This window comes from Lotus japonicus, chromosome 2 (assembly GCF_012489685.1).
Source record: "Lotus japonicus ecotype B-129 chromosome 2, LjGifu_v1.2".
In the NCBI taxonomy this organism is placed as follows: domain Eukaryota; kingdom Viridiplantae; phylum Streptophyta; class Magnoliopsida; order Fabales; family Fabaceae; genus Lotus; species Lotus japonicus.
In genome coordinates, this window is record NC_080042.1 from 90,408,989 (window position 1) to 90,431,248 (window position 22,260).

The following is a 22,260-nucleotide window of genomic DNA, read 5'->3' on the forward strand; positions in this document are numbered from 1 at the left end:
GGGTTTTTTTGCTACCCCTAATTATTATAATGGTAGCAAAAGGGTAACTTGTCATGAGCAAATGAGTCATCAATTCATCATTTTACTCTCACTGAGTGAAGCTCCTCTTTGGGTATGCTTATTTACTTCTCAAACTTGCAAATAAATTTCATTGTTAAAATTATATATAACATGTAACTCATTAATACTTCAATTTTTTTTAGAAAGTAAAAGTATATGTTAATTAATCATGGTCTTAGAGCATGTCTCTCAATGAGAAGAGTCAAACACGGTCGATCTCCTACGGTAAAAAAAAAATAAATCATCCAAAAGACCAAGACAAAAAACCCTAAAAACCAAAAGCAAACAATTAGAATAACCCCCTAAACTTAACGTAACAGAGTTCAAGAAGAAAGCAAAAACCTAGGCCAAAAATCAAGAAATCACAAATAAGATCGAACTAATGAACCAATCACCCAAGACCTGCACCAAAGCCATTAAGAACCTTCATATAACCTCGGATGGTTAGCCACTTAACTTACTCAAGTATCCTTAGAACTCTTATCTACCAAAATTTACTATTTCTTCCAATATGAGAGAACGAAACTCTTTCAACAATCCAATGAGGTACTTCATTATTGTTGCCTTACTTCGTAGACGCTTTGAGTTCAAATAGTCAAAATCTTGTATAAATCGGTACAGTATATATATAATTCTATATACTACTACAAAATAATTTACAATCAAAAAAGTACTTTTTCCAATTATATTATTATACTATTATATGATATAATACTAGAATATATTATAGGATAAAATATATTATTATATTATAGTAATAATTTTATGATATTATGACATCAATTATATTACAATATATTTATATACTTATATTATATCATACGTCATACGTCATATGATATAATATTATATATTATAATATAATATAATATTATAGTATAACATTCGATTTTAAAATTGAAATTCTTATTATAGTTTTTTCTTATACTTATCCTATGATAATAACTAATTATCGTAAAAAGATAAAATAATACTCCTCCGTCTTTTATTATAAAGTAAAATTTTAAAATGAGGGAAAATTCTTAATATTATAAAGATACATGAAAAAAAAACAATACTACTTCATAAATATTTTCAAAGTGGGTATTTAAAATCTTGAGTTAATTTTTTGATTAGCCCGTGCTTTAGCATTAAGTTCGGAATCCAATAATAATTAAGTAATTAACAGTGTCCTAATGACGATCGCAAGTTGAACTATGAGCGGGCGCACACAGTATGAACCACCAGGTAATCCGTTTGAAAAGGCTATTCCTCAAAGAGAAGCGGCATTACTCATTACTCAACTTGTTAAGTTTCAGAGCTCTTAGCATTCCTTAAAGAAATTCAGAATGAAAATCAAAACGGTTAGAGGAAATTGGAGTTGGAGAACGAACAAGATCGCGTTCCCTTCTGTTTTCCTCTTATGCATCTTCTTCTTCCTCGCTGGATTCTTCGGTTCTACTCTCTTCTTTCAGTATCACTCTCAGGTTTTCCTTCTCAATCTCTCTCTCTCTCTCTCTCTCACATGCTTCCAGATTTTGAGTTTGTTTTTCTCTGATCTTTTTCCGTTTCGCTGGAAACAGTTGAAAAATAACTGATCGCTGAGGAATTTGCAGGAAGATGAGCATGGACTGAGGCAGATTCAGAGGCCGAGGACGACGAGGTTGCTTGAGAATTTGACTGAGAAGGAGACGGAGTCGCATTTGTTGCCTGCTGGAGAGACCGGTGACAATTTCATCACAACGATTCCATTCCAGGTGCGCAATTTGTTGCTGAAGTGTTGTTCAGTTTTCACCTAGGTTAGATGAAATCAGCGTTTCCTCAATTGAGATGATAGCTGCATTTTGTGATCCCTTTTCTGTTTGAAATAGTTCAATGTTTATCAATTTACTCAGTTGAATCGTTGATTTTGGTGAATTTACTCAGAAGGATCACAAATCTCAAATTCATGATTTCGATTGTTAATTGAATAGGATAGGATCAGTGTTAAGCATACCAGAGATCTGAATTTTGACTCTCAGATTAATGTATATTTGGTTTGTGCTCCTCAGGTTTTGAGCTGGAACCCTCACGCTCTATATTTCCCTAATTTTGCAACTGCAGAACAATGTGAAAGCATAATTGAAACGGCAAAGGAAGGACTGAAACCATCAACATTGGTGTTACGTGTGGGAGAAACAGATGAGAGTACAACGGGAATCAGAACAAGGTAGTGTGTGTGTGTTATATGTGTATGTAGAAATTCAATTGTATGGCTTCATTGCGAAGTACATAGTTAATTATTTAGTTGTATCACAAACTGGGAGAAACAGTTAGTAAGATTCCCATGCTATAAAAAAATCACAAGAAAGAATTTATTATGGGAATGACTAAGATAATCAACTTATGGCTTATGCATGTATGGTAGATTCTGATAGGGATTATTGTGAAAATCTGACAGATTTCAGCATCTCAGAAAGTAGGATGCTATCCATTTGATTCCTTTATATGTGCTCTTCTAATCTTTGCCTATATCCTGGACAATGAACTCTTTGAACACATTATGTTCTGACTTCCTGAGTGCTGACCTCTCCACTTGAGTTAACCTTCCTTTAGCTGCTCGTAAACAGAATGGAAGACCTCATGCATTTCTTGGATCTCAAGGCCATCTTTTTGTTTTAAACTGAATTTCATCAAAATAATGTCGTCAACTAATCTGTGGGAGTTTCAATTCTTTAGGCTTTTGGTAGTATGCTGATATTTTTTATATGCTTTTTATGGTGCAAATACAACATAAAATAAATGATCTGGCTTGAGGGAGAATTGGTAATTATGGTTATGACTATGAGGACTTTCTCCTAAAATCCAAAGATGTACATTACATTGTCTCATAATTCATATCACAAGCTTATGTTTACATTTTTTTGAAACAGCTCTGGTGTCTTTATTAGCGCTTTTGAAGATAAAACGGGGGTTTTAGATGTCATTGAGGAGAAAATTGCAAGAGCAACAAAAATTCCCAGGACTCATGGAGAGGTAACATTCTTGTTATGCTCTCTCTCTCTCTCTCTCTCTCTCTCTCAAGCATGCTCTGCAGAGAGGGCATTTTGAAAAAGCTTGTCAATCTGATTTACTAAAAATCTAAAATTATTTCTCACATTCTTTATTGCTTTGGTTAGTTGATTTTCTGAATTAGTATCTGCGATAAAAACTATTAGTTTGCAGGGTTTTCTTTTCCAGCAAATCTAGCATGATGTCCATTACTTTTGCAGTACACTTAGTCTAGGTGAAGAGAACATGTGTGTGTGTGTGTGTGTTGGGTGGGGGGGGGGGATGAATGGAATACATTATCTGCCTCTATAGTCGATCGGTCTCTGAATTTTCTTTTTCCAAACCAGCATGCCTCTCATTTTGGTTTCATTTCTATAGTTTCTGAAAAACTGTTCTTTTTCATCTTTCTCTTGGGGCTTAAGTCAGCAAAAATATCAGATGAAGTCTATACTTTATATGGATTAGGACTAGTATCTTGAAATAACCTTATCTTACCTGCGAATGCTCTAGAATAATGCTGCATGAATGTTAGTTACTCCCTATACTTTTGTTTCACCATTTCTCCCAAAAGAGAATGAAAATGTGTTTTTCAACTAGATTAGTACTAGTACCTTATAATAACCTTATTTATTTATTTATTGTTTAGTTCATTTTATTGAGGTTCCAGAAGATTTAATGTTTTTCAATACATCATCCAAGCACTCTCATAATGTCAAAGTTTAGTAACTTAAAACCAGTGTTGTCAAATAACGGTTATGGCGGGCACCATGGAGGAATGAATGGCGTGGTGGAATTTGGCTCGACCGTCAGATACAAGTGTCATGGTTCTTAGTCGACTTTCTCTGCCCTCGTTCTTCCTCGGTGGTGTGGCCTCCATATCTGGTGATCCAGCTCTGACGACAACCTCCAGTGATTTTTGTTCCTCTCTTCCCAGGCCCTTGATCTGTATTCCCCACCCCCCCAATTCTACTCACTGGTTTTTCTTTTCCTTCTCATCTTCTCTGTGTTTGTTTTCTCCCCTGTCCTACCTGATTTTTCCCATTTTCGTTTTAGGTTACCTTTGAAGGGATTGTATTATCCTTAAAACTAAAATAGTTTCCATCTGTTCACGAAGTGAACTCCAGGAGACTAAGCTAAGAACGAAAGACTCAATTCAAAATTCAGTCTATCTATTCAAAAAGTGAATATAACATTTCGCCCATATCAATCCACCATCCTTTGAGGGACTCAACTTGGGCTGTAAGAAATTAGAAAAGTATAACTAGTTAAAAAGATAACGCACAGAGCAACTTTTAAAGTGGAAAACCACTTCAATGGGAGAAGGAAAAACCATGGGACCTAGTCTAGTAAAGAATCTCCAATTTAAAAAGGGAATAGCAGTCCAATAATTTCTTCAAACAGTGCAAACACTACCATCTAATATTCTCTCTCTTTCTCTCTCCGATTACAAAGGATTCCCTCTATGAAGGATAAAGCCACGCACTTTGTTGTTTGGACTGCCATGAGATAGCTCCCTGTACAAAAACATAGTTTGTATAAGCCTCCAGTATTGCCTCACCAGTCACCATTACCAAAGCACAAGCATTGGTTGGTAGTAGTAGTACCTCGTATTCACTTTAGAGAGTTAGATCTCCCATCCCCACACCCAAATTCTCACCCTACCCAACATTTTAAAACCCAAAATACCGCTGCTTTATTGTTTATCCGGATTTTGAAATCTCCATTGTATATTTTTACCATACTGGAATCTGAAATACCCCTGCTTTATTTTTGAGTCTAGTTCGTCTCTTGGAGAACCAAGGTTTATGCACTACGTTGAGGAAAGTTATGTTTGAGTTGCTTCAAACGTATGCTTGGAGAGAAACCAAACGAGCTTTGACATGCTTATAGGAAACTTTCTTACCAGTCCAAACTTCTGTTAGAATTTCTATATTTAAAGGCCTTGATGGTGAGAGGTTGATTAAATCTAATAATGTTCTAACAACTTCATCCCAAATTGATTTAGGGAGTTGGGCATCTATCAATATGCATATATTGAATTCGGATTTAGTTTTCTTAAAGTTCTTCCATGTTTCCGGGACCTAAACTACCAGATGACATTGATAATGAAGGAAAATAATAGGATCATCGATTCTGAGAAATATATCACCAACTAAGATTTTTGAAAGTTCCAATAATCTATTTTGCAATTGATTAGTGCAAACAAAACTTCTTAACTCTGAACACTTTCTTGTACGCTCGGACTTTTGAATGTATTTGGTTCCCTTACAGAGCTTTATATTATCTGCAATTATGGTGCTTTTTTATTTTGTTGAATTTGTTAACTTCTTATTTTCAGGGTGATTTTTAAGTTATCTGTGGAATCACCATTTTTCAGGCATTTAATGTCCTCCGCTATAAGGTCGGGCAGAAATACAGTTCTCATTATGATGCACTCCATCCTGATATATATGGTCCACAAAAGAGCCAAAGGGTACGTTTGAAGTATATAACACTCATGCATTTTCATTTGCAAATAGTTCTACTTTGGGATTTATGATTGGTTAGATCTTAGAAGTTTTAGCACCAAATTCTTTTCAGTTTGCTACTCCATATGACTAGTAACTAGTAACTAGTCTATCTTTTAAAAACTCAACACACAACATGACTCATTTTTTTTCCAAAAAAATTGTTGATACTTTGTACAGTGTGCTGAAGAATGCATTGTATTGAAAAGAGAAATATGAAGGAAAAATATAGAAAGTAAGAGATGTGATTGATGATATGATTCAAAAAGAAAAGATATAGAAAGTGAAGTGAAAATGAAATGGATGTGTAAATTAATCCTAACTCGTTTGATATTCATGCAAGGTTATAAGAGTAAAAGGGTAAATTACACACTAAGACATGTAAAAATTATAAAATCTTTCCTTTAGTTTTTTTTTTTAAATATTCTCATTTAAAAAGATGAAAATGTTACAATCTAAATCTTAAAATAGTTACAAATATTAAGTAACAGATAAAGTAACATGAAATGATTATACACTCACTTCTTAACGTCGGTTCTCGATAACCATGCAGATGGCTTCATTTTTGCTGTATTTATCTGATGTTCCGGAAGGTGGGGAGACCATGTTTCCATTTGAGGTAAAACCAAGCTTGTCATTACTCATTACATGATCTTTAATTCTTTCCTCATATACTTGGGAGTACTTCCTATTTTCTAGTCATTTACTGACGGAATTAGCGCATTATTATTGTGCAGAATGGATTGAATATGGACGGTAGCTATTATTATGAGAAATGTATTGGTCTAAAAGTAAAGCCACGCAAGGGGGATGGACTTCTATTTTATTCATTGTTCCCTAATGGTACAATTGATCCGGTTAGTATTTTCGTTCCATCATCATTTTTAATTGCTCTCCTGGGTAAGACTGAAAATGGAACTATTTTACGAATTAAAAGTGTCACGATTAAAACTGCGACCTCACCCCCGCAGTGCAGATATATAAACTTCGCTCTACGCGGTCCATCAAATAAAGATAATTCAAGGGTATACACTCAACCCTTATCAAACTCCACCTAGAGATATGAAGAGCATGAAGAAAAATGTGAGTCATGATGAGTGATGTGATAAAAAAAGAAGTGAAGGATGAAAAGAAAGAGAATGATAATGAGATGGAAGAAAAGTGATGTGTGAATGAATTGAAACCCAACGCTTAATTCAGCACTTTAAAATGGAAATAACATCGATAGCCATACAATCCCCCAAAGAAATTAATCTCAACTTGATCTTTTTTCCTACAGAAAGTAAGATCAATTTGTACTTTTAAAGAATGTTTTTTGGTAACACATTCGGTAAATGACTTTCTCAATGTTTAAATTTGTGTTCTAATTTTTACGGGATCTAATTTGTCTACCGCCAAACAAACACATTGTTGATTAAAAACGTGCAAAGAGGAATTGAGGCTTAAAAATGACTTTTCACGTGGTCTGAGAGTTCACCTTTGCACATAGAGATGAAGAGTCCGCATTTGATATTTTATTCGATCTCATCAATAAAATTCTATTATGTGAATATGAAATTTATATGACATAATTTAATTTGTGAGATAGATAATGAGAAAGAGAATGACACACATTGGATTTCAGGGAGTAGTTCACGTGTTGCTTTCAAGAAAAAAGATCTCAGTGTAAACATTATTTTTAAATAGACGTCCAATTATATCTATATCTTCTTTAACACCTTCAAATATGATGTGACAAGTCTAATTGAATATCTATGAACCTTATTTACACTATAAATATAGTACTATTAATCTCATGTACTCCAATTCAACAATATTACTAAATAATCCTCCCAACTGATATCACTTAAATTGTTTGGGTAAACAGTTTAACTGAGCGTTTAATTGTGTAAACAATTTATTCATAAGTTAATCTGATATGCTTATTTTTGAAACAAGCTCAGAATGGGATATAACTAAACATAAGTGTTTGTTCACAAACAAATATGAGCAATTTGTAAAAATATGCTCAATATAGATTATAAGTATAGATGATAAGTATATCACAAACTCTTTACATAACCTTTAACAAATACTTGGTTTTGACATTCATGTTATAAGATAAAATTGAAAAGGTTATTTCAACCGGAGTCTTATATCCTATGTAAATCTCCATCCTTCTACTCGTTCGTTAATGACTTTGTTGAATGCGAATTTAATATTATATTATTTTTAAATGAAACAATATTGTAATAATTATGTGCTAAATTGTAGAATATTTCTGATCTCACAATATTGGACATGGATCCTCTACAGTTCATTTGCAGTTCTAAAATGAACTGCATCCTCTGCAGTTCAAAATCCAATGGCTAGTTTTTATTCAATCAAATTCTACTGCAGTTTTTATTTAAAATAGAAACTATTTTGAACAGCTTGAGTATCATATGCAGTTTTGTTTCAAACTGTAGAGGATCATAATCCGCACTTTGTTTGACTATCTATATGTTATTTGGCAGATGTCACTCCACGGGAGCTGCCCCGTAATAAAAGGGGAGAAGTGGGTAGCTACGAAGTGGATACGGGATCAAGTACTGGATGACGAAGATACTGTATTCATGCCCATTCCACCTCCACCACCTTTAGAGAGATAGGAATATAAGAAAAAAATGTTGAAATATGATGTGATTATATGAAATGAATGGTATCTCGAAAATAAGAATATTCTATTATCTAATTCTTACAGAGATAGTAGTATTTATGTCACTAGCAGTTTTATTGTTTCTTTCGTACAGTCGACTTTAAAAGTCAGATGAATAATCAAAGCTAAAATCAGATTGGACAGTGAAATTGTAAAGCAAGATAGTCATTTAGTGAAACACAAACAATTTTGCAAATGCAGTTACTAACTTACTGTGTGTGTAGAAAAGGTAAAATGATTTTCAATGCAAACATCGATATCATATTATCATCTCATATAAATAATTTCTTCAACTAAAATTCCAGTAACCTAGCAGGCATATATATGATAGAGATGGTGTTTGGATAAACCCTTGAGAAATATAAACATATCTAAACATCTGAACAACATTAGACATCGTTCTTAATTAAAAAAAAAAAAGTGATATTTTTTTATAAAACCAACAAAAAATACAGGGGTCGTAAATAGAGGAATAAGTGAGCCTAGCTGAATTGTATGTCCATCAAATTAACAAAAATCAATTTGCCATAGCTTCAGGTGTTTTCATCATGGCTTCATAAAAAGTTCTGCTAGTCATAACTTGGTAGCATGTTAAGGCTAACTAGGTTAGGTACAAATTAACAATTCTAGACCATAAGTCCATAACCTATAAAAACCTTGCATGCATAATAACCGAAACGATAAGATTCATTTTTCACCTTATGGTCTTCTGTGCACTTCTGGACAAGAACTCGCATATACAGATTCTGATAGCAGCTTCGGATGCTTTGCGTGGTTTGACTATATTCTCCATAAGCAAAACCCAAGCAGCAAAGTAGGCAAGCTACAATAAATAAGCAGAATTAGAAACCTGCTAGTCCACCCTAACTTTAAATTGCTTCAAACTCGAATTAGAAGAGAACTTGGCCTCACAGACTAAATGTAAAGATGAATTGAACTGTGAAGTTTCATTGTTCAGTCTCTCTTTGTCCTTACAAAAGGTACCACGATTTCAGTCCAGTTAATAAGCATTCAGCAGTGGTTACTTTTGTTTTTCGGAAATTTATTTGCTCTTGCCTGCATTGGTATGATCTAAAGTTCTTCATCTCTTTACTCCTCATTGCATACAACGAGAGACAGAAATCCACCATTACCAAAGCCTGCCAAAGGAACATTCACTGTTTATGCCAGTTGTTATACGGTTGCTTCCCCCATTGCTTCAGTGCATGCATGCAACCAGCCGCTAGCAATAGACCAAACACGCCAAATGCCATTAACGTTGCATTTCCAACATTTTGATAATAACCACCCTGCAATTATAACGAGGAAGTCAATATGTATATGACAGAAAATACACACAAAAATTGTCAATCATTTATTGTTTGTTGATTATATTTAAAGAATTTCCAAACATTTATAACTGTGAACATACGTTAAAAACTCAACTTGGACCCTTTCTAAAAAAAAACTCAACTTGGGAAAAGAACCCTTTTGGATACCTGAGTAACTACCATATCATATTCCATGAAACTACCCCTTCTCAATGAGCCATATGATATGAGCATACAATGTCACCCTACATAGCTAATCAACTACAGGGTCAGAGACAAATTGGTGCAATCAAGAAGGTCAACTCAGACTTGAAGTTTTGTCTATCTTCAAAGCAGTGGTTGCCAGACTGTTGATTATTTCACGAAAACAGTCATGTTGACGAATTAAGAATTTAAACCAGACCTTGTATCTGCTACTTCAATGGATGGCCATGGAAGAACTTACAGAATTAACAAAAACAGGGCCACCCTCCACAATTATGGGATTCTAACTTCAAAAGCTATCAAAATTTATCTTTTATCATATGATTCATGTCAGCTCATGGTTAATATTGCCTAATTTATTAATTATATGCTTCCTACAACATTAGATAATTTCATGGACAAATACACACTTGCACCACAGAAAGCAGAATTGCAGCATTTGCAGGAGCAAGAGAAAGGCCCATCATCCCTCCACGCAATTCATTAGGCACATACCTGCAGATAAAGTAATTTAAAATATCAAATCCATGACTCAGCAAATGAATCAGTACGACTCGTGTTAATGAGATTACATGGTCCTCAATCTTGCAAGAGATGGTGAAATGAACCCGACACAAGCATGAAATAAGCAAAATAGTGTCACCAGAACTCCAATTTCCTGCACATGGTAGATTTATGAGAGCAGAATCTAGACATCCAGACTAAAAATCTGACCAAAAGAATATTGGAGACTTTTTAAATATAAAACTAAACGCACCTGATAGTCATAGGCCACAATAGACAGGAGAAGAGCCAGTATGATGTATGCATATACCAGGCAGTCCTCAGTTCTAAGAGATGATGGCCCACTAGTAAGACAAGGAAACACAGTGCTTCCTAGCATCCTTGACCCCAAAAAGCATGGATATATTAATCCTAATTGCACTTCTCGTCCGTCAGCCTAAAATTACACGCATTAAGAATATATATTGCTTAGACAGAAAATATAATATAGGTCCGTTCAAGAACTTGAAGCCTCTTTTTCAAAAAGATGCAATCATCGAGACAGACATTCTTCCAAAAATAATGGACAGAGAAACTATAATCCCTTATAAATTTGTTCAACTGAGCCTATTTCAAGATTCACCAATACAAAGATCCTGAAGAAAAGGGAGCCAATACAACATCCATTCAAAGCATTATGGTCATATTGTTTTAAATATTCTCCACATGCATCGATGTATCAGTATATCATAAGCTGTGCCAAAAAACTTTAATATCTTACCACCACTGTAGGAGCCCAAAGAATCCAAAATATTCCAAGGGAGAAATGAAGACAAGCTTGTGCCCATGCCAACAACCATATCCTTTTATCTGTGGATTATATAACTATAATCAGTACGCCACTTAAACTTTTCATCACATTAATGGAAACTTCAATAATGCATTTTTCTACTGCCAATTCTTTTACACACCGAACAAGAAATTATTATATCATGTCAGTCTGAACAGAGATGGCCTTAATCATGCACAGCTCAAGCCTAAAACAGCTTGAGAATGAAACTAATAAAACAAAATAAACTATTGACAGGCTATACTCCTAATGAACTATTGAATATAAATTAAAAGAGTATACAAGTATGTGAGCTTACCACCCAAAATATATGCATAGAAGGACAGGCTATACTCCTTAAGAGATGCTGTTCCTTGAGTTTCTGTCCATCCTCTGGTGACAAAAGTGAAGCATATGGTTGCTAAGAAGATAATTGCAGTGGAAGGAGCAGTGCTTTTCTCCATATTATTACCAAGCAGCCAATTTGCAAACATTTGGCTTGCAATAAAACACGCAGACTCAAAGAAGGTCATTAACCAATATGTGTCATTAAGTGAATCTAGTCTGTGCCCTTGCTGCAAACAAATACACAAAATCCAGATTGATATTAAATTCTATATATTTTGAGCACCCCTATGTCCTGTCCTAGAAAGCCAAATATTATCCACATAATTATAGAAAAAAACAGGACTAAGTTAGTGCATCATGAAGTAAGCTAATTTTAAGCCACGTCTAATGGCAAAGTTGTGGATGCTCGGACTATAATCCTGTCTATGTGGAAATCAAGATTAGAGGAGAACATTCACTGATTACCTTCTCATGTTGAGTGACCATCCAAGTCTCGAAACTAAATGAAAATATTGTATTTGCCATAGAGAGACATATGCTAGTTGTGAAAATGCTTGGTTGCTCTGAAATCTTCTTCCATACGCCAACAAAGAAGTGTAGGGTGCAAAAGATCAAGCATACTTTCTTGTGACCACTATACAAATAGCGAGTAGTAAGTTAGTTTCAACATGTAACAAATCATCTGAAACTTCTTTTCATAATTGTATATCACAGACAGTGCATTGTTTAGTAGTACTTCATGTATAAGCAAGATGATTCATATTTAAAATAGCAAACCAGTTGAAATCACATATAGAAGGATGATGTGACCAAATTTCGGAAACGTAATTAGGTTTATATGTGCTGTAGTAACAACAGCGATTAAAACTAGAGGCTCACATCAAATCTGAAAGCACGCCAAGGAAAGGCGCAGCAAAGAGAGCTGTTGTATATCCATAGCAGAGAGACGCAACCATCTTTTCCTTGCCAAGTCCATATGAAGCTAACTCAAACTCCCCAAACACTGACCACAGACCTTCCATCACTGAGAAGGTGAACAATAATAGAATCGAAATCATCAATCACAGTTTCACATCAACGATCTGAAGCTCAATCTAGTTAATAATGAACTATAACAAACAGAAAACGAGTTTCGAAATCTGGTTTCCTAAACAGAACAACAGAATTAGAAAGAAAATCTCACTACAAAGATAAAGAAATTAACGAATAATCAACTAAATCTACACAGGATTTTCTTAATTAGGTTTAAATTCAGCATCTATAACCAGAAATTTGAAGTAGCGAAAGCTGATCTCGCGCATTTTCTAGGAAACCAAACGGTATCACAAGGAATACGAAAATGAAGTGAAATCGAACCTGAAGCGAGAGAATAGAGGAAGAGGAAGTTCCGCTGGAAGCGAAGGAATGAGGAAGAGAGTCCATGATCGAAGATTGTGGAGGTTCTGTTGAGGTTAGAGGCGTGAGGGAAAAGAAGGATCGAGAAGATGCAACAGACGAAGAGGAAGATGTATATGGATGGATTCGGTTCCCAAACGAAGCTCTCAATGACTACTCCCATTGCGTTTTTTGTGATTTTTGTTACAAGACGCGCGAAGAGAGAATGCAGTGCGAGATGATTTACATTGCGTTCGGATCCATGGTGAACCCTAGATCGTGATTCGTGATGATGAACGAGAGCACATAGAGGAAGAGACAGAGTGAGTGGTTGGGTCTGAGAGTGATGGTTGAGATCGACGAGAGATCAGAGATTGTTCGGTTATGGAGAGTTGGAGACCAGTTCCTTCTGTGTGCGAATGGAGATGAAATGTTGAAAACTAGTAGTCCAACGACGTCGTTGGTTTCCATATTTATATTTTGAAAAAAAACTCTTTTGAAGATTTTTTGCGTGACCACATTTTTTTTTAATTATTATCAAAATAAATTTGTAAACTGAAAGCAGCATGTATTATTATCAAAATAAATTTTCAAACATAAACGAACACTATGGCGGCTAAAATCTCCCTTACTTAAAGTACATCTGCTTAAATTAAAGCATACATCATGTTAATTTATCTAAGCACTTTGTAGTATAATTAACTTTCTTTTGTCAATAGTACGTTAGAATGTTAACTCAAACGACTCTTACAAATCAAGCGAATCAAACCTTAGATGGAGCACTTACAACACAGCACCACAAATACATGATACAAACTTACAAAGGTAGCATGCTCTGCAACAACACTCGAAACAATGTACATGCAACCAATGGCGGAAGTTAGTGTGGACATAGGGAGCCTTTTGTTTGGAAAAAATTTATATACTCCTCATAAATATTTTCTTAAGTAATAGTATATATATAGTAATTTGCCAATTTATTCTAATACTTTGCTTCGGCCCAGTGGTAAGTCCGTTTGCATGTTGCTTTGAGGTGCCAGGTTCAAATCCCAGCTTCACCAATGTTTGGACTTTTATTTCTTTTTCACTCCCTTTAAGCTAGTTTAGGTTCTTTTTATTATTTCTTTTTCACTTCAGGTTTTTTTATTATTGCTAGCTTTTTCACTTCGTCTTAGCCAGCTTGGTCTTTTTTTTATAAGATTAACTGGGTTGTTTAAATATTCATCTAAGTATTCCTATTCATGTTTTTATTTATCTTTAATCTTGATAGTTGTTTTTACGCTATGAATTATTAGTAGATCTATTACACGAGGTTAAAATGAATTACTATGACATTTTTTTTCATATGAAAAGTGAGAATTTCAAATATAATAATTTAACTAGAACATAAAAATATATATCATAAAAAAAAACAATATACAATTGAGACTAATTTCTTTCAAAAAACTAGTCATCAAAAGTAAAAGAATTTTTTTTCCCGACTCATAAGATTAATGAAAAAATGTTATGCGAAGGTAAAAAAATATATCAAGAATTTAAAAATTGAAAAAATGAGAAATAAATTTTCAACATAGTTAACATAACTTCTAATGAATTTTAATATTCAGGTATATAAATTAGTTTAACCTTTAATTTTTTTTTGTATGAATATCGTTGACAAAAACATTTTAATTTAGGCTAAAAAACACTTTTGGCCCCTGATGTTTCAAGTTTGTGCAAATTCTGCCCCTACTCTATTTTTGTCGACGTTTCTACCCCTCATGTTTTCAAACACTGCACCGTCTACCCCTCCGTCAGTCAAACGTTAAAAAACTAACAGAATGAGCTGATTTAGCTTTTTTTTAAATATTTTTTGGACCTGCCACGTGGAAATTACAAGTGAAATTGGAAAAATGGGGCATGGGAGATTCAAACTCAAGACCTGTAAATAGCAAAATATGCATTTAACCAGTTCAGTTACATACATAATTGATATATACATCAAGCAAATTTAATTTATATCATTTCCTTGATCATCATCAACTTCATATACTCCGATCCTCTTCATCTCTCTAATCCACTAAGGAACCTCTCATGAGAAAGCTCGACTGACGGAGGGGTAGACGGTGCACTGTTTGAAAACATGAGGGGTAGAAACGTCGACAAAAATAGAGTAGGGACAGAATTTGCACAAACTTGAAACATCAGGGGCCAAAAATGCTTTTTAGCCTTTAATTTATGTAGTGAAATTTTATTTTGGCCCCCTTAAAAATTTTCTCCTAGTTCCGCCACTGCATGCAACCAAACATGAACAGAAATTTAACACAATAACAGCCCAAAAGTATACCCCTAATTATGTACTCCCTCCGTTCCATCACCATCACTACTTGTTGATATCTTCCACCACCATTGTTGCTGAACACCCTCAACTAATGCGACCATCATATGACATCCACAAAACACCAATATATTGTCATAGCAACCTTGTATTATTCATCGCCATCACCACTTAATAACTTCTCCCTTCACTGCAGCTCAGCACTAGTTGCACCCAACACCTCCCACCACCTTGATTGCCAATTTGCCACTAAGACATCATCAAAAAAATTTACTTTCAAACTTTAAATTATTGAGATTTTTACTGAACTGGTTTTTTCCCATAATTGGATTTTTGTTCTTTATGTATTAAAAAAATTGTTATATTTTCACGGATACATACAGGGTTGGGACCACAATGGCAGGGCGTACGATCACCATCCCCAAACTTATACCAAGGATACTTTTATCCATGTCCCCTCTCACGAAATTTCCCCAAAGCCCCATTTAGGGCAATAGTTGCGAGGATCTCCATTATCGAATGTAAATTATCATCCCTAGTTCTTGAAGCTCATATAAATAACAACAATTTTCAAGGAACAATTCAATTTCCAATCACGGCCAATAATAACATTATTCCCCAACTGAAAACATAAAAAATTGCAATCCTCGCAAGAAAACTAACTATAACACAAGGTAACCATGGCACATGTTACATGTTCTGGTATCATGAAACAATCCCAAATAGATCAACTCAAGTTTGTGGGTCCACAAGCAATAAAGTTACTGTGTCCTCATTCTGCTACTTTCTGCTGCCCTTACTTGAGAAAAATAAGGATGTGCCTGCGGGATATGCACCAAAATGGCAGCAAAAGGTTAGAGCACTCAATTTAAAAAACAACTCAGTTGGAAAAAATAGAACTACGAATTAATGAGCCCTTAAACATTACCATTGCTTCTCTTGCTGTTAGCCTGTCCTGGTGATCATACCGAAGGAGCTTATCAAGAAAATCAATTGCCTGCATGTCAGACATATGGAAAGAAATAAAAATCTACACAAACAATAATTGTTAAATTGCAGAATACACTAAATACAATGTCAATGCCAGATTAGAAAATTGCTCAAGTGACCTCAGGAGACACAAGGTGCTGATTATCAGGATTGATAAATTTAGACCAGGGCTTGCGACTGTGCCTGTCAAAGAAAATAGTCAGATATAAATTATGTATGATGTATTAAGGTAGTAACACTTCATCTATCTACCAAAGAGAGCTTGGGCAGAGATTAGTATATTACATTGCCACAGAAGAATTTTTGATAAAAAGTTGAGAATTAACTAAATTCAACTTGCAGTGAAATAAATGGAAGATCAGCTAGAAGACGATACCTTCCAACAAGTGCATCAAGTTGAGGATCAAGCTCCAGATGATACTTATTAAGATATGCATTCAGTTCATCAGTTCCAAGTACCTGCAGAATGCAGATAACAAATAATAATGAACAATATCTAATAAAAACTTAAATCTGGTCTATGATTTTGATATGCTAAACAAATGATCAATGATTTTATGCTTTGAAAACCTACATTGAATAGATCACAAGATATCATATTCTGGAACTAAAACATGAAATTAATTTGTAAAGCATTAGCAAGATAATTAAACCTTCAAAAGTAATGGTAAACCAACATGAATATTACCTTAGCTATTTTGACAAGCTGATCATGGTTGTCATGACCATAAAAGAAAGGCTCTTTGCGAAATATCTACATAAAAGTACAACGAACAAATTATGACCCAGAATTATACATCTACATTTGTGGATGCTCAACTATCTGCGTAAATAATGTCAACAGTATGCCATATATAACCAGTAACTTGCAGCAATAATTCTCACCATTCCAGCAAACATGCAGCCGAGGCTCCACATGTCTAATGAGTAGTCATAGTCTTGCAAATCAACTAGAAGCTCAGGCCCCTTAAAATATCTGAGAAACAGAGTACCCATAATATGACAATTGGTTTTGATAGGTGGCATTTAAGAAATATAGAAACCACATCTTTCGCTCACATAGCAATTATAAAATAAAAGTCTACGAAATTTAAATAACCATTTTTCCTTTGTCAAGTTTTAACCTAACCTATGATTTCAGAATCAAATATATATATATATATATATATATATATATATATATATATATATATATATATATTTAAGTTAAGTAAATAAGAAATCAAATAAGTGAACTGTGATGGTAAGCAAATACTTGTAATCAAATAAGTGAACTGTAATGGTAAGCAAATACTTGTAATAAAATAAGCTAAGTATGGTCTTTTATAGAAGATTACAAACTTGCAACATGTTACTAATAAGTGTTTACAGAAGTTCAGTGTCGGGTTTGGGTTTAGGTAATCAAACAAAAAGCAGGAATTTGTTTCGGCCTGAAAAAATAAGAGGGAGACAGCTCAAAGGAGTAGAAACCGCTAAAATCACATCAAACCATAGGTTAATTTTAACATACTTGGCAAACACTGCAAGAAGCTTGAAAGCATGGAATAAAAACCTAGGCAAATGAGGACTATTCCAGCCATAAGTCGATCAATATTTTACACAAATGTCAGGAAACTTTGTGCTATAATCTGTAGATAAGATTTATCTTGCACAAATGAGTTAGTGACTGCAAGAAATCTTAAAGTGTCGCTATGTTTAGTGACTGAAAGAAACGTCACATATATTAACCAACAACTAGGGGTCGAATAGGCTGGTTTAGGCTAAGCTTTGGTCTAATTAAAAAAATTTGAGACCCAAGTCTGGTCTTTTAACTGTCGTAGGATTTTTCAAGGCCTAGTCTAATCTTAAAAGCCTGGTAGCTTGTTTAAATGAGTATTTCATAATTTGCTCTTAAAGTACATAGGCCAACAGAGTTATAGGCAACGACCCAAAATATAATAAAACAAACATATTATAAACAGGGCAACATGATTATAGGCTAATAGGTTGAGAAAAAGGTTGGGCTGGTAGGATTAAAGCCTATTTTAAATCTTACTTCATAGTAAGATATGATAAATCATTGTGTCGGCCAACACGTTTAAATCTACAAATAAATCAATATGTAATTTCAAGGTATAATACTCAAAATGTAACAACAATAATAAAATAAATGTATATTAATGATTATAACTTAAGTTGAGAAAAAAAAGTATTTGTGCTAAATTTTAATATAACTGATGTACTCTTGGTTCATGCCTCCAGAACTCCAGAATTACTTTTATGACGAAAATAAAAAATTTAGACAGTTTCCTAACAATTGTACATTTTGAAAAATCTAAGTTGAGTCAAACCTTGCTGATTTTGATTTAAGCCATATATGAATGCACTCGTTTGAGCTTTTCTATTTCACACATGTGCTTCGAGAACATGTCTATTTTTAAAATGATGTTACCTTGAAGCTACTCGAACATTATATTCCTTTCCAGGATGATAAAATTCAGCAAGACCCCAATCTATCAAGCGAAGTTTCCGCAACTCATGATCTATCATAACATTATGAGGCTTGACATCTCTATGCATTATGCCTTGAGAATGACAGTAATCCAAGGCCTGCAATTTAAAACTAAAGCACTCAGGTACAATGAAAGGCTGATATATTAGTAATAATTTTTATGATTTATATGCATGAACCGAACGCAGAATTCATGTAGGAATCTTATTCAAGACAGAGTATAGAAAATTATATAAGGGAAGACCAGTATGTTGATTATGGAGATGACACATATAATAACAGTCCCAAGTAAGGTGCAGGAGGTATCACATTACCTTTAGGAGCTCATATATGTAATAGCGTATGTCATAATCAGTCAAGGTTGGATACAAAACTTTGAAGTCTGTACTGTTGACATACTCAAATATCAAGCTAGGAGTTTTTGAATGTTGGTCTCTGACAATATCAAGAAGCTTGACAATATTTGGGCCTCCACAAAGGTTCTGAAGTATTTTTATCTCTCTTTTAATCTGTGGATTGTTAAAGAGCTTGCAAAATAAGAAATACTTCTAAGAAGAATTGAAATGGCACAGTACATCAAACAATTTAAAACAAAAACAAAAAAGAATAAAAACTGAAGGTATGTTTCTAATTCATATGGAGTTGCTCTAAAAAATGGGAACCAAGGTGAACTTCATAAGGTGTGTTTCATGGCCTAAGATTTACATTATACGGTGGATTCTGGTTTGACCAGAAGAATTTGATTTTAACAATTCTAACGATTCAGAAAATCAAATTGGCAGAAACATGTATCAATGTTATAGCATACCCACATATCATGGCCATTAGATTTGAACCAACGGGTCAGGTTTTTTACCCATCAAATGTGTTGTGATCTATGTCTAGATTACCAGCAAAAATTTGTGGGAACATGTGAGGGTTTAGACGTATTACCTATAATACTTATCCCGCACCATACCCACACAATGTTCATAAGCGGTGGCTGGATGGCTGTCGCTTGGTGCAGAACAGGTAAGACGGTAGACGCTTTATCGGGAAGGGCAGGATGTGCGAAGGGAAAAACAATGTTCTTAATCAATTTTATGGGAAACCCAAAACTACCCTTCTTTTATTTTGACAGAAACCCAATATTACGCCTAAAATTTTACCCTAATCTTCAAATTATGAGGGTAATTTTTTAGTTTTCCCCTATCTTCGTTCTAGCGCTGCGAAGTTCGCAAAAACAGCCACGATTCCAGCAGTGACGGCTGCGACAATCAACCGCTCCACTATGGGACTCGCCGTAGCGGCCAGGGGCTGCTCAGCCACAATAGCGCCGCTTTCACACACTATTGACAAGCCTAGTATGGATATTCATATCTCACCTGAAACTCTACATGCCAGTCTCCAAAACAAAGCTATGTAATTAAACCATTACCATATAGATGTTGCAAATCATATCATTGTGACTTCCACTTCTTTATTTATTTATTTACTTATTTATTGATAGAAGTCTTGGCCATACATTTAGATTCTTAATTTCGAATACTGATTATATTATGTATTATTAGTTCTTATGTTTAATGTTTTCCTATAATGAAGTTCAAGTTGGATTTTATTTTGGAAATGATTGTTGTACAATACAACTATGACCAACCCTGTCTGACTTAATTTAAAATTTGCAGGTCCTCCCAACTAAGGATAGAAAGCATCACAAGTGAAAAAAGTCTGACCTTTTTCTTCTTGACAGGCTTGAGAATCTTGATTATACAGCGCTCATTGCTATTAACATTTATGCCTTCAAAAACCTCGCTATATTTCCCCCTTCCCACTTTTCGCACAACCTCGTAATCATCTTGATCACTGAAAGAAACCATAAAGCATGTTAACGGAAAAAAAATATTCTTCGAACAAAAAATGTAATAGGAAGGGGATCAAGGGTACTAAAACATTAACCACATATGGACTAACATTAAGAAGTCATCCCCGTGTTTGGAAATTTTTAAATTCCACAAAAAAACCCCAAATTGGGGTAGCTCAACAAAATAACTGAATAAGAGTCTTGAAAGGTTTTCAGAAATTCCCCGAACCCTTCCCCATTTTACAAAATTCACAAACAAGGGAGGGTTCGATTTCACATAAGTCTCCCATTTCCCTACTCTTCCCTTCAAAATTCAACTCACAAACAGAGCCTAAAGGTTCCAAAAACCACCAATTCCATTGAAACAAAGTGAGCAAGGGAAAAAATTGGCACAAGAAGCTGAATTTGGGATTCAGAGAACAAAATTGATCAATTAATTTCACAGTAGGTGATTCCTCATCAGCTATGTAAAGGCATAAGATCCAATCAAAAGGATATAACTACAAATCTAATGGCATAATTGATAATTCCTATCCCTAAATTGGTAACTATGATGTGCGAGATGAAATTGTTGAAGCTATTGAAATCATCGAAAAACAAACGAGGAAGAACACAAACAGCTAAGAAACTACATACACACACTAAGATTCACACAACAAATTTTCATTCACCATGAATTGTGCTTTTGGTGAACAAAAACAGCAGAGAGATTAGGGTTTGAGAAAAGTTACCCCCATTGAACGGTGAGAGACTCGTAATCCCAATACTCTTTGGGACGAAGAACATTGATGTCGGTGTAAACACGCGCCTTCGACATGGATTGAGGCTCTGAATCTGAGATCTCAACGATGGGTGATCGGATTTGAAGCGATGGTGGCGTTTGATTCGATGGGTGGGGACATGCGCACGCTAGCAGGGTGAGGTGCACGATAGCTAGCAAGCAAGGAGCGAAGAAAAGAGTGGTATTAGTAGTTGTGTGATGATGGTTCGTGCGTATATCTCTCACGTGCCATGATGCCATGTCATCAATGCTTCGCAACGAAGGGAAAAAAGTGTGTTTGGTTCAGTGTTGGTTTAAAATGATTTTTCCCCAATTGGGCGGATTCTTTCTTCTTGGGCCAGGCCTGTGGGTCTGTGTCAAGAACATAACGACGTGGCATGTAATGGCTTGTCCTAAAAATATCTTTTAGGGACCCAAAGTAGAAAGATTCTTGAAATTTATGTTGAAATGTGGGTCCCAGTTCTAATTAAGTGAGATTCACATGAATTTTAATCATCGGGTGAATGATGAAAAATTATTGTTTAAGTGAGTTTTATTAACACTTTAAACTTAAAGTTCTTACTTTTTTAAAACCGCATTTATCACGATATCTTATGAATTTGTTATGTCATTATCAAGACACTAACGGAGAAGCTATGATTTATCGCATTGAATTTAACGTGGTCCATAAATGTAAAATTTTGAAGCATTAGCTTTAATGTGAATCCACATTGAGTTTAATAAAAATCCAAATGCACACTCAGTGTTCAAAATAACAATGGTTTGCATAATTGCTCCCTCCATATTTTTACTATTTTGAAGCATTTCTTAAGAAATACAATTAATGTTCTCATTTTTTAATTACCATCTAATTTGTTTTCATATTCACCCAAAAAAAATTACCATCTAATTTCTTGATAGACATTTTTCTCTTATTAATTAATTCATTTCTCATGTATTATTCTTTTAAGTTACGGACATAATTCCCTCTCAAAAAAAAGAGGACATAATTAGTAAAATTAATTGTATTATCATAAACTTTTAAAAGTTAAAAAATGCTA

At 34.4% G+C, this 22,260-nt stretch overlaps 3 protein-coding genes across 5 annotated transcripts; 1 reads left to right on the forward strand and 2 right to left on the reverse strand.

Annotated features, from left to right (window-relative positions):
- The first annotated feature begins 1,248 nt into the window (after positions 1 to 1,248).
- LOC130740895 (probable prolyl 4-hydroxylase 9) lies at positions 1,249 to 8,318 on the forward strand. Its single transcript, XM_057593613.1, has 8 exons — positions 1,249 to 1,526; positions 1,656 to 1,796; positions 2,091 to 2,248; positions 2,952 to 3,054; positions 5,447 to 5,542; positions 6,130 to 6,195; positions 6,314 to 6,433; positions 8,072 to 8,318. Exons 1-8 carry the CDS (start codon positions 1,389 to 1,391, stop codon positions 8,204 to 8,206), a joined length of 957 nt encoding a protein of 318 aa, XP_057449596.1. The 5' UTR covers positions 1,249 to 1,388; the 3' UTR covers positions 8,207 to 8,318.
- LOC130740894 (uncharacterized) lies at positions 7,803 to 13,244 on the reverse strand. Of its 3 annotated transcripts, XM_057593611.1 has the most exons (11): positions 12,784 to 13,244; positions 12,307 to 12,451; positions 11,893 to 12,061; positions 11,399 to 11,654; positions 11,032 to 11,120; positions 10,525 to 10,707; positions 10,340 to 10,425; positions 10,178 to 10,262; positions 9,166 to 9,542; positions 8,952 to 9,076; positions 7,803 to 8,192 (listed from the first exon to the last, which is right to left on the reverse strand). In XM_057593611.1, the coding sequence occupies exons 1-9, from the start codon at positions 12,983 to 12,985 to the stop codon at positions 9,408 to 9,410; spliced, it is 1,350 nt and encodes a 449-aa protein (XP_057449594.1). In that variant the 5' UTR covers positions 12,986 to 13,244; the 3' UTR covers positions 7,803 to 8,192; positions 8,952 to 9,076; positions 9,166 to 9,407. The 3 variants fall into 3 exon arrangements, with proteins under 3 accessions (XP_057449594.1, XP_057449595.1, XP_057449593.1); XM_057593612.1 differs by lacking the exon at positions 7,803 to 8,192 and having other exon boundaries at positions 8,737 to 9,076; positions 9,310 to 9,542; XM_057593610.1 differs by lacking the exon at positions 7,803 to 8,192 and having other exon boundaries at positions 8,737 to 9,076.
- A 2,441-nt stretch (positions 13,245 to 15,685) lies between these two features.
- Positions 15,686 to 21,393, reverse strand: LOC130740896 (casein kinase II subunit alpha-2). Its single transcript, XM_057593614.1, has 10 exons — positions 21,171 to 21,393; positions 20,312 to 20,441; positions 18,914 to 19,108; positions 18,540 to 18,697; positions 16,994 to 17,084; positions 16,797 to 16,862; positions 16,485 to 16,567; positions 16,228 to 16,291; positions 16,047 to 16,115; positions 15,686 to 15,939 (listed from the first exon to the last, which is right to left on the reverse strand). The coding sequence occupies exons 1-10, from the start codon at positions 21,254 to 21,256 to the stop codon at positions 15,880 to 15,882; spliced, it is 1,002 nt and encodes a 333-aa protein (XP_057449597.1). The 5' UTR covers positions 21,257 to 21,393; the 3' UTR covers positions 15,686 to 15,879.
- Between the last annotated feature and the right edge of the window lie 867 nt (positions 21,394 to 22,260).